General features: G+C 41.6%; 1 protein-coding gene across 1 annotated transcript in view; it reads left to right on the plus strand.

Annotated features, from left to right (window-relative positions):
* Positions 1 to 16,501, plus strand: part of GFRA1 (GDNF family receptor alpha 1) — a 179,197-nt gene that overhangs the window by 137,441 nt on the left and 25,255 nt on the right. Inside the window, exons 5-7 of the mRNA XM_033149568.1 lie at positions 1,619 to 1,728; positions 8,405 to 8,539; positions 11,849 to 12,027. Coding sequence (XP_033005459.1) covers positions 1,619 to 1,728; positions 8,405 to 8,539; positions 11,849 to 12,027 — 424 coding nt within the window. The remainder of the gene's footprint in view (positions 1 to 1,618; positions 1,729 to 8,404; positions 8,540 to 11,848; positions 12,028 to 16,501) is intronic.

Raw genomic sequence — 16,501 nt, forward strand, 5'->3', positions numbered from 1 at the left:
TTGAGTGATATTAGTGTGCTTTAAATGTATAGTGTGGACGTGACCTTAGTCAACAAACCTTTTGATATTTTACTAGGTACTACTCACACACCTGTAAACTTATATTTGTGACCATAGAAAGGGTGGAAATATATTTATAAATTAAAATTAAATGTCATATTGCTGCAGCCTACTGCTGCGCCTGCAGCATTTCCCCCATCAGCTGGAGTGTGGTGAATGTCCAGAACAGGCAGGGCCTTTTCATTAATGGCACCAACTTCATTGAACTCCTTCTGCAGGGATTACCTCCTGGCTCCAGCACTGTGTCATTGTATGCCTGGTAAAAAAAAACTGGCTTTAAAAAAGAAAAGGCCTTTGGAACTGGCTGGTTTTCTTAGTCCCTGTTTTCTTGCTACTGTGTTGGGGATTGTTTTCCATTTGTATCGATTAATCCTACTGTGTTAATTTGCGGGGGGTTATGCCTCTGATTATTTCTGTTACCAGGTATTGTTCTTTTTGTTAATTGCTTTTTGTCTGTTGTTTTAACTTTTTTGCTGTTAGCTGCTCTGAGGTCATGTGAAAGACAGAGTGGGCTATTCATTTTAAAAATAGAATAAACTGATACTAACCAATCCAATAATGCGAATGTCAATTTTTCAGCAGTCCCATAGTCACTTTCACGGAGTGCACCCACAATTGCTGGATTAGAACCCTAAATTTTCTCATGCACTTAAATTATGAGCTGAGGGATGTCTGAGGGAGGCTTGGGAGTGCAACAGCCATTTTATGTGGCATTGAGCAAGCCATCCAGCACCCACCTTAAAACTATTTTGCACCTTTCTTCTTTTTGTAAGTGAAAGTACTTTTGGGTTTCAAATGACAAGCAAAGAAGTGCTGTGTGGCAATTTGAAGGATGCCACTGTAGGTATTTTTGCAGTTGAAACCACTTGACGATGAGGCTCCCAGGCATTTGCTACATGATCAATTAGCCCACTTGCTTGGACAGATCTATGGGTGGAAGAATTCAAAATAATATTCCTCTAGTCATTCCATCAATCCAAGGATTTCAGCTTGCCAGGCATAACATTCTTTCCTCCTGCGTCCCCAAAAACACGTGCTTTGGGGATTTTTCCGACAACCCCCCCTCCCGGCCAGTTGCAGGGAGCATGCAGGGAGAGAGTGGGGAAAGCCCCACTGCGCAAGCGGAAATCCTTGCACAGGGCTTCTGCTGATGGGGCTTGTTAGGTGAATCCCTGCCATGGTCTCCTTACATATTTCAAATGCTGATGAAAGAATCTCACCAAGCAAACATTTCATTGATGGATTTAGCTGTTGTCTCTACTTAGCAGGAGTGTTCTGAGTGCTCTGTCATGTATAAAATGTGCATTTTCCAGAGCACTGGCTGTAGGATTTTATCTTATTTTTGCCCGTTTATACCTTAACACTTCTTTGCTATGCACCATTGAGATAAATGCTGTGTTTAAAGATGGTACTCTTAACAGTTTGAATGTGTACAGTGTATGTGTGTAAAGGAGAATTAAATATTGACAAAAAGAGAGGAGAGTGCAAAAGGTAAGATAGCCTGGAGGTTTGATTTTTAAAGATATGTCTTTTTTTTTTCCTTCTTACCACATTGCAGATCTCGCCTTGCAGATTTTTTCACAAACTGCCAGCCTGAGTCACGATCTATTAGTAGCTGTCTGAAGGAAAACTATGCTGACTGCCTCCTTGCTTACTCTGGGCTTATTGGTAAGGCTTTCCCCACTCCCTTGGGTTTGCTTTTGGGAGGGGGGGTGGATAGGTAGGTGAGAAGTGAGGCTTTTTTTTGATGTGTGGTATGAAAATGAAACAAAGGGCAAGGGAAACTCCAAGAAGTTGTTCTTGTTGGCACCCATCTCTCTTGGGAGAACATGGAAGAGTGTGCCTTTGGGGGTGAAGACAAACTGTTGGAAACTGCTATGGCGCTAGAGACATGTTTTGTTGCAACTGGGGCAGATGAGTGCATCTGGTTTCACTGGTGCAGATGCACCATGGCATTTCTTTACCCTGCATTCCTCACAGTGGGTCATTTCTGCTCTGGTCACTGCTATGGATACACAATTTGACTCTCTGTTTCCAGACTGTGGTCATCTGCAAGGGATTCCCACATGGCAGGGTTGATGTTGCCAACCTTCATGTCATGGTTGCAGACACTTTTGTAACACAGAGCTGGTCTGCCAAAAGTCCTTGTGCCTGAAGCCAGCTCCCCATAGAGCATGTTCTTGGGGATCCTGCCCTCTTCCATTCTGTGGAATCAGTGTAGATGGTGCTGAGACAGGAGTGCAAGCATGCTGGGAGTGGGGGCTTGGGAGAGCACGTCTTTCTTTGAAACTCTGTCGTGCCAAACCCCAACAACATCTTAGGCATCTTGAAAATTTTGTTGAAAAGCAGAGATGAAATAAATGCTCATGGCCTAAACGCCATCAGCCATGTATAAGCACAATACCAGGACGCAATCCATGCATAGCTCAACTCTTAAAGTTCTTTTCTATTTACCTTTGAGTTAAAATTAATGAAATTTCAAAGGCAGTAAGCCTAAGCCTAAAGTTCATAGAAATGAAAGCAAATGGGCAAAAGGTTTGTGTACCAAGTAAGGAAGAATATTTTGAATGAAAGAGCCCACACGTGAAGTACTCTTAAAGAACTGGTTCTGAATTACCTCTAGTTGGGGACAACTACTCACATACTAGCAATTTGGAGCTTTGTTGGGGAATGTCCCTCAAACATCATATCCAGCCACTCAATGCAGCCATACCAGGTATATGCATGGAAAACTGCTTCAACAAATGGATCTCTCTCCTTTGCTGTATTAGATCACTTGACTGGTAAGATTTAGGACTCCTGGAACATTCAAGTATGCAACTAAGCACTATATTATTTGTGAGTCTCTGTGCCCCCACTCTGCATTCCTGGTATCTACTTGTGGGTGTGGAATAATGTAATAAGATAATTACCGTGGTGTGGACATGCAGTTGTTACTACTGAGACAGAGATTGTTTACCATAGGGAAGCTATAACATGTTCTGACTTTCTGTTGGCAGTTCATTTACTTTTCCCCCATATAGACACTGGGGGGGGGGGGTCATTGTAAATGCATGCACAATTAGTTTTTATGTTTATCTTAACTTTTTTTTAGAGCAAGCTTTTGAATATCCCAAAAGTAACTAGGGTGAAATTTACTTTGCTATGAAAATGACTTCTCCTTTCTAGGGAAAGGATAGTTTCCTTGATGAATGAAACCAATTATCTTCTAATTTGTTTCCAAGAAATCTGTTTGTGAATGACCCCCTGTGTCCTTATTAAATGGTTTCTGAGGTACCTGTCATTCCCAGTGAAGGCAAAACTATCCCTTCAGATCGTTATCGTAATTAACATTTGGATTTATCATTGCTACTTCTGCTTGAGTGACTGTCAAGTACCACTGGCTTCACTTCAGAGCAAGACATTTGCCCACAGTGGACATCCCTGCATTATAAGAATGAACCGCAATGAGCTTTTGGCTCACATTATCCCACAGCAGCCTCAAGGAGGAGTTTGGCAGTTTTCACTTCTGGTTTAGATTAACAAGAGCTTGTGGTGTCAACTGAACCCAACAAAGTGTTGACTGTTTGAAATAAGTCAACATTAAATGATGGGTCAGAAAGCTAGCTTAACAGATTGATGACAGAGATATCTTTTGATTTGGAAAGATGGGTATTACTCAGATGTAGTATTTGGGGTAGAATAATACACATAAGATGAATATCTTGCCATGAATAATTTTTGATACTTTGTAGTATTCCTTTATGTTTTTCGTAAAGGCGTTTTCAAAAACATAATACTGTACAGCAATTCAGAAGTTTCTTTGTGAGACTTTGCCTCCCTTTTCTCTTTAAAAACTGCAGTTGTCAATATTGGAAGAAAGATTTAATTTCCCAGATCTTAGACTGTACCATAAGGCATATATATCTTTTAGCTCATACAAATGATTGGCAAGCTTTCCCCCCCTGCAAACAGCCCTGCACAGGTAATCATAAAGATGATATACTTGGCACCCCCTTATGGATGAATAGGGTCTATGTGTATAAAAAGGAAAGGACTATTTCCACCTGCAATTTCAGCAGTTAGAGTGGTGGGAAATATAATGTACTGTATCATCAATTACATTTTGACCCGTATGCTCATGCTAAATTAAGTCTGTGGGGAAGGATTTGGACATAATGCTTAAGTATGCTTAAGTGCAATAAGAAGCAATTGTTCCATTCTCAACCTCACCCCAGAGGGACACCCTGGATCAGGGGTCAGCAAACTTTTTCAGCAGGGGGCCAGTCCACTGTCCCTCAGACCTTGGGGGGGGGGGCAGACTGTATTTTGGAAAAAGAAAAAAAAGGAACGAATTCCTATGCCCCACAAATAACCCAGAGATGCATTTTAAATAAAAGCACACATTCTACTCATGTAAAAACACGCTGATTCCCGGACCGTCCGTGGGCCGGATTTAGAAGGCAATTTGGCCGGATCCGGCCCCTGGGCCTTAGTTTGCCTACCCATGCCCTGGATGGACTGTTGGGCCCATGACTTGCTGTGATTTGTACTCACCATGCCAAACTGTTCTTTAGGAACATAAGAAAAGCCTACTGGATTAGGCCAATGGCCCATCTAGTCTAGTATTCAGTTCATACAGTGGCTAATCTGATGCCTGTGGGAAACCTGCAAGCAGGACCTGAGTACAAGAACACGCCCCACTCCTGCACTTTCCAGCATCTGGGGTTCTCCAACATAATGACTCTGACAGTGGAGGCATACTCCATTTTGGTATTATGCTGGTTTCTTAGTGAAAGCACTCATCTTAAGGCAGTGAACGTCCAGAATGTAGTAGTCGGGTAGCAGACTAGATAAGGCTATGTACACATTAGCAGCTTAAAATGCAGTGAAGGAATTTCCCTACCCCACTGCATTTCAAGTTGTATTTGCATGTTGCTGTACACAACACAGAGGGGTGGGGATATGTACACCTGATGAGCATTACATATTTGATTTCCCTGCACGTGCAACACCTGCCCCGCAAACTCCTATTCATGAAGCTGCCATCTGTGTGTGTTTTGAGGCACACCTCAGCTTAACTGTAAAGTGAATGTGGCATACCTTTTCAAATCAAATGGAAATTGGTTTGATGGGAAAGACATCAAACAGCAGTATTTCTCAAGAAACTACAGGATAGGTACGGATTGTGGCTAACATCATGTGTATACGAGTTGAAACAACAACAATGGGAGTATGCTTGAGCTAGAGTAAATGGTAATATGTACATAGCCTAAGTATTTATGTGTGGGTGAAACATGAGAAAGAAATGACATGAAGACTTACATATTAGATTTGTTTCAAGCTCAGAGTCTACAGCTGTCATGAAACTTTTCTAGCTGTTTATGGTAGGTGTGAAAACCACAGCTCAACTCCTATAGCTGTTAAAAACATCTTTTCTGATGAGATACCACCTGGGGGTATAACAGCATGGGGAAAACAGAATGCTCTCGCTCAGAAAGACGATGTGTGAAGATATATTAGTAGGTTAGCTCTCTCTCTCTCTCTGTGTGTAATGCTCAGTGCTCCAAACAGCTGTAACCATGAAATTTCACGGATTTTCTTCTTTGTATGTAGATATGTACAATTTAATTAGTAGCTTTCTATTTTTCTGACAAACACTTCTATGTTATTCCAATAATTGCATACATTTTCACTGACAAATAGTGATCAAGGAATACAACTACCCTGTTTTATTTTCATGGGCCAAAATGGCAACACTTCTCGATACTTATTGGCCAAGTTTGCTAATCATAAATAAGTATGATGACTAGAGAAGTATGGCAGCTTTCAAAAATCTTGGGAATTGCTTTTTTATGGAAGCAAAGGCAAAAGGATGACTTAACTAGCTGCAGACAAAAGAAGCTGATTCCTGGACAAAGAACTTGTGTATCTTAGACATCAGATCCAATCAAGTGATGTATGGATGCTAGCTGCTGGCAAGAAATAACTTTGGTACTAATGGATAACTCAGAATAACAGCTGCTGGCAAGTAGTTCCCAGACACAGGGACTTTTGCTGAGGATTTTATTGGAGCCATTATGCAATTTAACCTTAAGGATAACCCAGTTCCAGCAGAGAGGTACTTTTCTGTTTCCATGGGCAAAGATAGCCTACTGCACAAATGCTTGAAGAAAGACTGCAAAAACACTCTCTGGCATCAAGATCAAGGGAATGGGTCTCTAAGGAAGTGAAATCAAGTGGAGATCTGACTTTGGAGGGGAAATGCACATTCTTCTTCCTTGCTAGCAGCCCCAAGACACAGTCAAGAGGATGGAAACTGACTAGTGTAACAGGAGTTCATGCCTTGCTTACTGCTGTTACTCTGAAAAACTCACAGGCTTCCAAAACCAGCCTTTCATTTTCTTTGGGATACCAAGAGCTTTTGTCAGCCTAGTATTAATCTAGACTCCAAGGGCATGTATGTGCATTCTGTGGTTGTATGGTTACCTGTCCAGGATTCCTCTCTCAACTCTTTTGCCATGTTTTTCCCCCTACCCATATTGAGAGCTAATTATATCCAGTATGCGGAGGCTGTCCACACTACGAGTATAACCTTTCAAAACTACTTGTTATGTTCCCTAGCCCAGCTGCATGGAGATTCTGCATGCTGGCAGCATCTACCTCCACAAATTAGCACTGCTTATATGGATACTCTCCAGGTAAATGTGCTAGTGTGCATAGCAAGTGGCTCTCAGATGTTCTGGTCAAGAGATGTGGGGTCCCGCCAGTTATCTCCATGTGGGAGCCATAACATTAAAGTCAAGTTTGAGAATATAGACTGCAGATGGATAGTGAGCCTGAGAAGTGGTTTTCAAGTGATATAGAAAACATTTACCTCTCACTTTTTAGATGATAAGGTGATTGCCACAGAATGGTGACTTTTTAAGGGATTGTAAAAGTAACTTGAGGTATCTATCAAAAAGGAGTCCAATGCAAAAATGCCTTATGACATTGAAATGATGGATAGCAATCACTCCAGCACACATTTGCCACATTAAAGTGGTCATAAAAATTAATATGATACTCTTTGATGCACAGGGAACAAATGCTATCTCCTAATTGGGTGTGTTAATGGTGACCAGATAGATCAGTCATAATATACCACTTTTTCTGTTGAAGAAAAATAGTGGTTTAGTTTTGTATTATGCTTTTGGGAACACTCTAAATTGCATTAATACAAATTTGTAAACACTCAGTGGTCTGTGATAGAAAACACCAGAGGGACAGAATGCTGCATGGAGTGCTCCTGTTCAGGGAGCCAGCCAACCATGCCATCTTACAGAATACACCATTTCATTCCCCCTCATCAATAACAAATAGATGGAGATATGAACGAACCTTGAGGTTTCTGTAAGCATGCCAATTGCTCCCTGTTGCTCCTTAGTAGTTCCATTTTGGCTATATAGCCATCATCACTGTGTTACCTGAGATTAGCATTAGTACAACCACAAGGATCCCTGGAACAGCAAAATCAGATCCTAATATTTAATGAGAATATTTAATGAGAAGCAAATAATGAAAAACAAATTTTAACTTTGAACAGTGCTGGAGATCTACCGTGCTTCATTCCTGTTGTGTTCTAATAAAACAGGTGTGAGGAACCTCTGGTCTGCTGGTCTAATTAGGCCCAGCACAGGTCACAATTTTGCCCTCAAGGCCGTTTCCCCCAAGTCACACCCACCAGCCCCACACCTGACAGATACAAACCAGAGCTGGCAGCTGATGATTATTTTCTGAAAAGTACAAAATACCTCCAGTTCTAAATCAATAAATAGGTTTTTTGTCCTGGATCACCTGTGGGCATATTTAAGGATTTCAGGCATGTAAAAATAGCAATAATCCTCCAAATTCATTTGGTGCTTTCTATAGAATTGTCATTTCTACTTCAGATTATCCAAACATAATGGTTGTTCCTTGGCATCACAAAATAAGTGTAGTTGCAATGTTAGTCAAAATAAGTGATGATAATTTTAATTTGTTGTCGTTAAAATGTTAATCTAACCTTTGGTTAATATTTGAGGAACCACCTGTTTGCAGGCTCAGGACAACATCATTACATCAGTGATAGTTTATGTGTTCTGCCTTTATACTCTTCATCAGAATTCATCAGGCCATATTTACCCATTCCCACCCCAACCCCCCCAAAAAATCTTCTCATCTCATATCTACTCCAAGCTTACTTGTGTATTTTAACATTTCAATCCTGTTCTCCTTCCCTCATCAACAAGATGATATTCATTTCTTGATTGGGTTTCTGGGAGGGTGGTGAGTTATTGAAAAATAAATAATCACGTTTTGTTTTGTTGTTTCTTTTTGTTAATAGGCACAGTTATGACTCCAAATTATTTAAATTACAACAGTCTCAGTGTCGCTCCATGGTGTGACTGCAGCAATAGTGGAAATGACCTAGAAGAATGTCTGAAATTTCTGAATTTCTTCCAGGATAACACTTGTCTTAGTGAGTACCATATTTATTTTCTATAAAATATCTTCAATCATGTGTTTATAGAATAATATATGCAGCAACCTACAATGTAGGGCAGGCATCCCCAAACTGCGGCCCTCCAGATGTTTTGGCCTTCAACTCCCATGATGCCTAGCTAACAGGACCAGTGGTCAGGGATGATGGGAATTGTAGTCCAAAACATCTGGAGGGCCGAAGTTTGGGGATGCCTGATGTAGGGGCTCGTTTACATAATCAAGAATTAACCGGGGGGGGGGGTTCCCTGAATAAATGAGCACAAATTCTGGGGTGTTTCTTCCACAACATGCCCTCACTATCTATGTTGAGTGATTCACCAATTGCTGTATTTCTTGATGGATGCTCTCAACTCCACCCATCAGCATGAACTACCTTGGTACAGCTTAGATCTTTGTTTATGCTGCATTCTGGCCATGCAAAATCCAGAGGCTTTTACAACCATATTCACACGTACATTTCTCCATCCTCCATCCAGGCAAGCAACAGGCATTATCACAGCTTGAGGACATATTCCAGACAGGCAAAAACATAGAGCAGGGCTAGTGAGGGGTGTGGCCTAGGGAGGAGGCATGGTCTGGTGAAAGGCCAGATAGAGAGGCCTGGGAGGCCATATAGGGTGCCTGTGCTTGAGTTTTCCCATCTCAGGTTTAGGGAACAAGTAACTTAAAACCCTGGTTTTGATCCTGGCTGTTTCCCTAAACCATAGTTAAGACTAACCCCAGTACCAGGTTTGCACATATTGACAAACTACAGTGTGTTGAAAACAGAAGGGAAAGCGTCCAATCTCCTTGCAGTCACGCTAGAGGAGGAAATGGGAGAGGCTCGTACCTGTAGTGCTAAACCATAATTTAGTGTTCCATCTGAATCTAGCCATTATCCCACATAGGAAAAATGTCGTATGGGGACTGGGAAATGGCCTTGTGTTGTGCAGCTTTAGATCTTGGTTAAATGTGAAGCACTAACTAGGCTGTCAGACCTGTTTTTCAAATTAGAAACGTGTTTCAGGAACAGTCCACATAAATTGAGTTTAAACTCAAGTTTCTTAAAAAGAAGTAACAATGTAGACGTCTGGAAGCCTAGCTAGTTAAGTACTGAGTGTGACCTGTTGATGCTTATGTATAAACATACTTAATTGTTTGAATAATTTGCCAATTTGGAAATGGAAGCATTGCTGCACCAATACATGCTCTGTTTTAAAAGAAACACCCCAGTTCCATTGTCCTCTCTCTTGCTGTCGGAATAAAAATGTTAATGAAGATAAAGCAATGACATTAGAGGACACTGTGAGGAAAAATTATACTCACCCTGGCAGAGAGACCTTTTCTTCATGAAGAAATTAAAGGTGTCCCTGTTTTAATAGCATTTCACAGAAGGGGGATAAATGTTCCATTATCCTTTTTTTGTTAATGGCCTGACTTTTGTAAACCTTTATTTTAAATAAAAAAATACTAACGATGCACAGTGTATTATTAAGTGTTGGACTGTTAATCTGCATGTGTTTTAAATATCTGTATAACAGACTGTCACATTCTGTTGGGGCAGTAGCCCTTGCCTCTAATCTTTCACCCTTCTTGGCTACCACAGTGGCTCAAAGGAAAGGGCTGTGTGTCATTGTTTCATCGCAATCATTAAAGGTTTCTCAGCTGGCTTAAATGCAAATTACTTGTGCAGGATAATCATGTGGTATAATCTTCCCATCAATATAGCATTTCAAAATGTAGGTGAAGGGACGTCATGATTGAATGAAGAAAATACCCTATCAAAAGCTATTGCCAAGAATGATTGTAGGTTAACGCTCTCATTGACATGCACGCTAGCTTTCTATGTGCACATATACATGCTACTTTTCTGTGTGCAGGTAGTCTCATTTTATTCAGGGGTTCATTAAAACCTGCATTTCCCCCTGTCTATTCAGAAGAGTTACAGCCCCAAGAGGACTGTACCACTGGATTTTCTAAATGTGCACTAGATGGTTTGCACATAATAGTCTTTAGCTCCATGAATGTGGGTGATGGTATTTTTAACAATGATATGTCAGTTTATTTCATTCAGGGTAACTATCTGCCAGTTCTCTGGGATCATTTTTTAGTTTTCTATAATGTGCTGCAAGGCATGAAAATCCATACAGATTTTCCTCACTTCTCGTCACATCAGCCTGCACATTTCTGAAGTCTATAAATCATTTCCCACATTTACTAGAAGTTGGGTTTTTAAAAGTTAGAATTAAATGCATCTTTCTAAGATAAGAAGGAAAAGTGAAATAATTTATAGTAAGTTGTGGATGCTATTGAAGGAATGTATTAATAACTCCTTGCTCACGTTCCCAGTGAAATGGTTTATTTCTTATACAATGAGTTTGAAATAAGAAATCCCTAAATCCATGCTGAGTCCCCAAAGACCTGATTAAAAACTGTTTTTCTATTCATTTGTGTGTGTGTGTTTTTTTTAAAAAAAAACACAGCCAATTTACTCTTACCATAAACAGAGTATTTAATCCCATGAAAACCAACAAAAAGCCTTTCAACTTTTCCATTTTCAACTTCTAGTGTGAGTATGCTTCTACCACCTATTTATGTATATTTTGTTTGAAGACTAGAAAGGGAAAAAGAAAAGAAGAATCTTTAAAATACCTCATATTTTTTGTTGTATAAAAAGGCCATTATTATAAATAAACTACAGTAGTCAGTTCCTTACTATTACCATTTGGCTTATCAAACATATTACATTGATAGTATATCCTGGAATGGTGAGCTCAATTATTTATAGACTACCTAAATGTGGGTTCTCTAGATTTGCCTTAGGCCTCATCTACCCTGTATATTTACAGCAGCACCATACCACTTTAAGCAGTCATGGCTTCCACCACAGAATTCTGGGAGCTGTATTTTGTTAAGAGTGCTGAGCCTTATGTTTCCCTCACAGAACTACAATTAACAACCAGTCTTCCCTTGGAACTGAGGATTGTAGCATAAATTGGGTTTTCAACCGCCTACAGATGTACAAATATTTTGTGTAAATTCCACACTCGGTGCCTTTGTGCCCTAAGCAATCCCACTGCTGATGCGGCTCTATGCTGGCATGTTAAAAAGGCAGCCTGTAAGTCTGAGTTTAAACCATTCTATTATTATTAAAAGCATTGCTTTCCTTTGTCAGATGAAAATAAATCTGTGACCCGCAAACTTAACGTTGTAAGGGTATTTCCCTTCAGGATGTCGTTGAGGTAGTGTTGTCCATTTTAAACTACTTGTTCATAAACAGAATTGGTTCTGTAATTTTTTTCTGCAGAAAATGCAATTCAAGCCTTTGGCAATGGTACAGACGTGAATGTGTGGCAGCCCTTACTACCTGTCCAGACAACCACAGCTTTAACTACGACAGCTTACAGATCTAAGATAATGGGACCCGAGAACACCAACAATGAAATACCCACCAACAATGACTTACCAGCATGTGCCAATCTTAAGGTAAGGAACTCCTCAGGCAAAGTCATCTTTGGGTGAAGTGCAAAGAAAGGAGAAAGAATTGTGTGTCAACGGAAGGATGTGCCCTTGCTTTGATGCACATGCAGAGTAATCAGACAGTCTTATCTGTCCCCTGCTACCTCCAAAATATTGTTGGTGTGATATAGTCACATATTGCATTAAACCAGTCACTCATAATTTCAAAAACCCTTGAATCAATCATAGGCTGAACCGATATAAAAACGGAGGCTCAGAATGTGGTACTCTTCCTTGAACTGCATGGTGTTTTTTTAATCAGTGCTCCCTGCCTGTATAAAAACCAGATATGGGAAGAAAGTAGGTTGTCTTTAAGTGATGGGTCATTGGTAAATGGCTGGTGACTTCTGGTTGACCAGATTCTTGCTGAGAGAGGTGGGCCTTGACCTGGTCCAACTAGACGTTTTGTGTTTTTAAGCAAGTGTGTATGCTCAAGATTACTTGAAACAGATTAATTATTAGGGAGGGCCATAGCTCAAGTGGAAGTGTCACAGCTCAGTGGATGGGCATCTTATTGACATACAGAAGGTCCGTGGTTCAATCACCAGGTAAAGCTGGGAATGTTCCCTGCCTGAAACCTTGGAAAGCCACTGCCAGTCAGTGTGGATACTACAGCTGGATGGACTGAGGGTTTAACTGGGTATGTGACAACTTCATCAGTGAACCATGACAAGTCTAGTAAAAAAATAAAATAGGGAGAGTAGATTGTGCAGTACTGAAGTCAGGCCACCCCTGAATAAAATGTTTAAAATTATGTGGGCCTAAATACACAATATATACAAACATTTAACATAAAAACCACTCTAGACTCATTACCGAACCGAGCTCAAGTACTGAAGTTTTGCCTAATCTCATAATCTCACTAGCACAGTTGAAATACCGTATTTTTCGCTCCATAGGACGCACCGGACCATAGGGCGCACCTCATTTTTAGAGGAGGAAACAAGAAAAAAAATATTTTTCTGGTTTTCCTCCTCTAAAAGCCCTGGTTTTTTTTGTTTTTTTGAGGATCAGCTAAAAGTTTTGCAGCTTTTTTGCAAAGGGAAAAGCCCTGGCTTTTTTGAGGATCAGCTAAAACTTTTGCAGCTTTTTTGCAAAGGCAAATGGCCTTTTTTTGAGGATCAGCTAAAAGTTTTGCAGCTTTTTTGCAAAGGGAAAAGCCCTGGGTTGTTTTTTTTTTGAGGATCAGCTAAAGGTTTTGCAGCTTTTTTTGCAAAGGGGGAAAAGCAAAGAGGAAAAGCCCCATTTTTATGGGGTTTAACTCACATTTCTGCAGCTGCTAAAGGAAAGGGAGCCATTTCTACTGTTTCCAGACAGATAATCTAATCAGCCAGTCACATGTCCTGGGGAAACAAACAGCCTCCCTCTGCAGCACATTCAACAATGGAGGGCGGGGCTGAAAGGGAGCCGGGACTCTTATCTCTCTCCCGATCTCTTGCTGATCAGCTGCTGAGCGGGGGCCTTTCAACACCCCCTTTTCTCTTTGTAAAATAAAAAACACAATCTGCTTTTGGCCCCTGGGCAATCCAGCTCCAGGGACCACCATTCGCTCCATAAGACGCACAGGTATTTCCCCTTACTTTTCAGGAGGAAAAAAGTGCGTCTTATGGAGCGAAAAATACGGTACTCCACCACCACAGCTGCAACTTCTTTCTAAACATGTGAAATTCTCTTAAACTCCTGTACTGACTTCCTGCTACTCTGGGATACAGCATCAGCTTTTTGTGTTTTAGCCTCCTAAGTCCACCTTGGCCTCACCTCTCTTATCTCTCTGCTCTTATATCTCTTTTCATCCCTGTCAATGACCTTCAGCTCCTCCACCATCTCTGGTGAAAGGACTCCTGCTCCCTCAAACAACTCTGCCTTTTCTCTGTATCGTTGGAACTGCACTCAATAACACCTGTGTGATGTTACATATCTTACCTTGCAGCTGCCTCTTTAAAACCTACATGTGCCATATTTTAGATTGTAAGCTCCTTGGGGGCAAAGACCTATCCTCTTGCACCCTATATACTATCTGCACTATAATGTACAAATATATACTGTATTTTTCCATGTATAAGATGACCCCTATTTTTTTAACCCAAAATTAAGAAAATGAAACCCTAAAATAGAAGTGAAAAGCTGGATGATTGGCGGCGGCAAGTTATTGATCTTTTGGGGGGCGATCACCCTCAAAGTTTCCAGCATGAGCTACATGCAGTGCACTGTGGTGCAGAAGCAAAGGCAGTGACTGGGGCACCACACACTCCCCCCCCCCCGGTGACACCTGCTGCTGTGGGGAAGCAGGCTTCCAAGCAGGATGCCAAGGAAGAGCTGGGGCAAGGCATCAGCCACTCTGCATCAGGCAATGCAGTCGTGCAAACTGAGCTGAGGAAGGTGGTGAGCGGGCTGGGGGCAGGGTGGGAGTTTGAGAGGGGGAGAGAAAAAAAGGAAAGAAGGGCAAGGAGAGGTAGCTGAGGCAGCTCTCAGCAGCGGTGGTGGCAGCTGCTCTTGATCTGGTGGTTGAGCCAGCAGGGGCTTCAGGAGGCGAGTCAGTCACCAGCAGGCATCCCGGGGAGGGGGGTAAGGGGGGACGGCAGCAGGAGGGACGGCCTCAGCCCGACCAAGCCAAAATTTCGGACATATGCTTAAATATTTAAAAAATTCCCCTTGTTCTGTGTACAAGACGACCCCCAATTTTTTAAAAGCAAAAAACCTCGTCTTATACATGGAAAAATAAATATTTCCTCTGCCATTGATAGCCTATATCTGGTCAGGCTGCCCTTGGAAGCACCAGTGCCATCAAGTCTACCCTAGACCACAAACGATGACAATGTAAAAGATGGTTAATTTTTATTACTATGAGGATTCATCCTGAATATGGAATGTTTGTGAGGAGGAGACTTCTGAAGTTGAAATGGGCCTGCTGCTAAGCCATGTTAAAAAAAATGCCTTGCATTTTTAAGGGGAAAGCAGCAACAAGATTTCTCTAATGAACAAGTGTCAGCCTGTTGACCGCATTATGTCAGATAATGCTGGAAATTCAGGGGATAAGTGTAAATCTTCTCTAGTAATAAGCATTTAGCCAATTTTCTAAACGTTTTAAATATAATTTATTATAAAATGGCAGTCTCCATTCTGCATTCATGGTGCATCTTTTGCTGCAAAGAGACAAACCCTTTCAGAATGGTAGCAATATCAGGAGGAGGAGCGGCTTGCCTGCTCTGGCAGAGCCACAATAGCATCCCAGCAGCAGCATCGCTAGGATGTTGTGGGAGGAGCAAAGCTCGGTGGTAGAGCATCTTTGCATTCAGAATGTCCTGGGTTCAATCCCTGCCATATTCAGGTAGGGATGGGGATGCCCCCTGTCTGAAAACCCCAGAGAGCTGAGCTGGAAGGACCAATTGTCTGGCGCAGTATAAGGCAGCATCCCTTGCTCCCTCATAGTATATGGTAGGGACACTGTTTCCAGAGCCACTCTTGGTCAGGAATAGGCCATGAAAACAAAGGATTTTCCTGAGGAACTGGAAAACTTTGTTCCTCTTACAGGGCAGGAGTACAGGGTACCAAAGTCCCCTTTAAACACCACCCTAGCTGTTCCATAGCTATTTACTTGTGAACATCTAGAGAACAAAAGCTCAAAAATAAATTATCAGTGATGTGGGGTAGGGGCCTAAGGTTGCTCCTTTCCACAGAACCATCCTTTCTCTTTATGGTTGGATCATTTAAACATTACCCCAGCTTATCAGGAGGTGCTAATGAAAAAACAGCTTCCATGCAGGTAGGGTATTGTTTTAAAGGGCCTCCAAGTTAGAAGGCTAAATTAAAAAAAATACTGGTACACCATGAAGCAAGGGGAAACAGGGAAATAACCTTGATAGGGCCAGTCAAGGATATTTGCCTGCCCTCAGAGGCTAAGACAGTATAGACATGGGGAGCCTGTGACCTGCACTCCAGCTCCCCTCAGCCCCAGCCAGAATGGTTAGGAATGATGGGAGTCCACAGGTTATTCACCTGTGCTTTTGGGACTTTTAAATGATTATAATCCCTTACCTCTCCTCCCTATTTCCGGCCCACACACTATCACCATCGAAGCCCACACAGACAGTGACAGGGACCAGTTACAGGCAACTCTTTTGAGCTATTCTGTTCTCCCTTAATCTTAGCAAGTACAGCACCGCCAATGGATACAAATCACACTGCTTTTTCTTGCAGCCTTTAGAAGATTTGCCCCCGTGTTCCCTCTTCAACAAAACACCTACGTCCCTTGCTGCGTTTCCTATTTCTGTTCACCCACTAACCAATTACAAATCCATGAAGCTTCCACGCCTGCTGTGGCCTGAACCTCTGAGTGCCGCATTGAAGCTTTTAAGCCCAACTTCTGACTAAATCCTGCATGCCGCTTGCTAATAACAATACTAATAAACACTCAGCTTTAATATAGCTGCTTATGATCTCC

This window comes from Lacerta agilis, chromosome 5 (assembly GCF_009819535.1).
Source record: "Lacerta agilis isolate rLacAgi1 chromosome 5, rLacAgi1.pri, whole genome shotgun sequence".
NCBI classification, from domain to species: Eukaryota; Metazoa; Chordata; class Lepidosauria; order Squamata; family Lacertidae; genus Lacerta; species Lacerta agilis.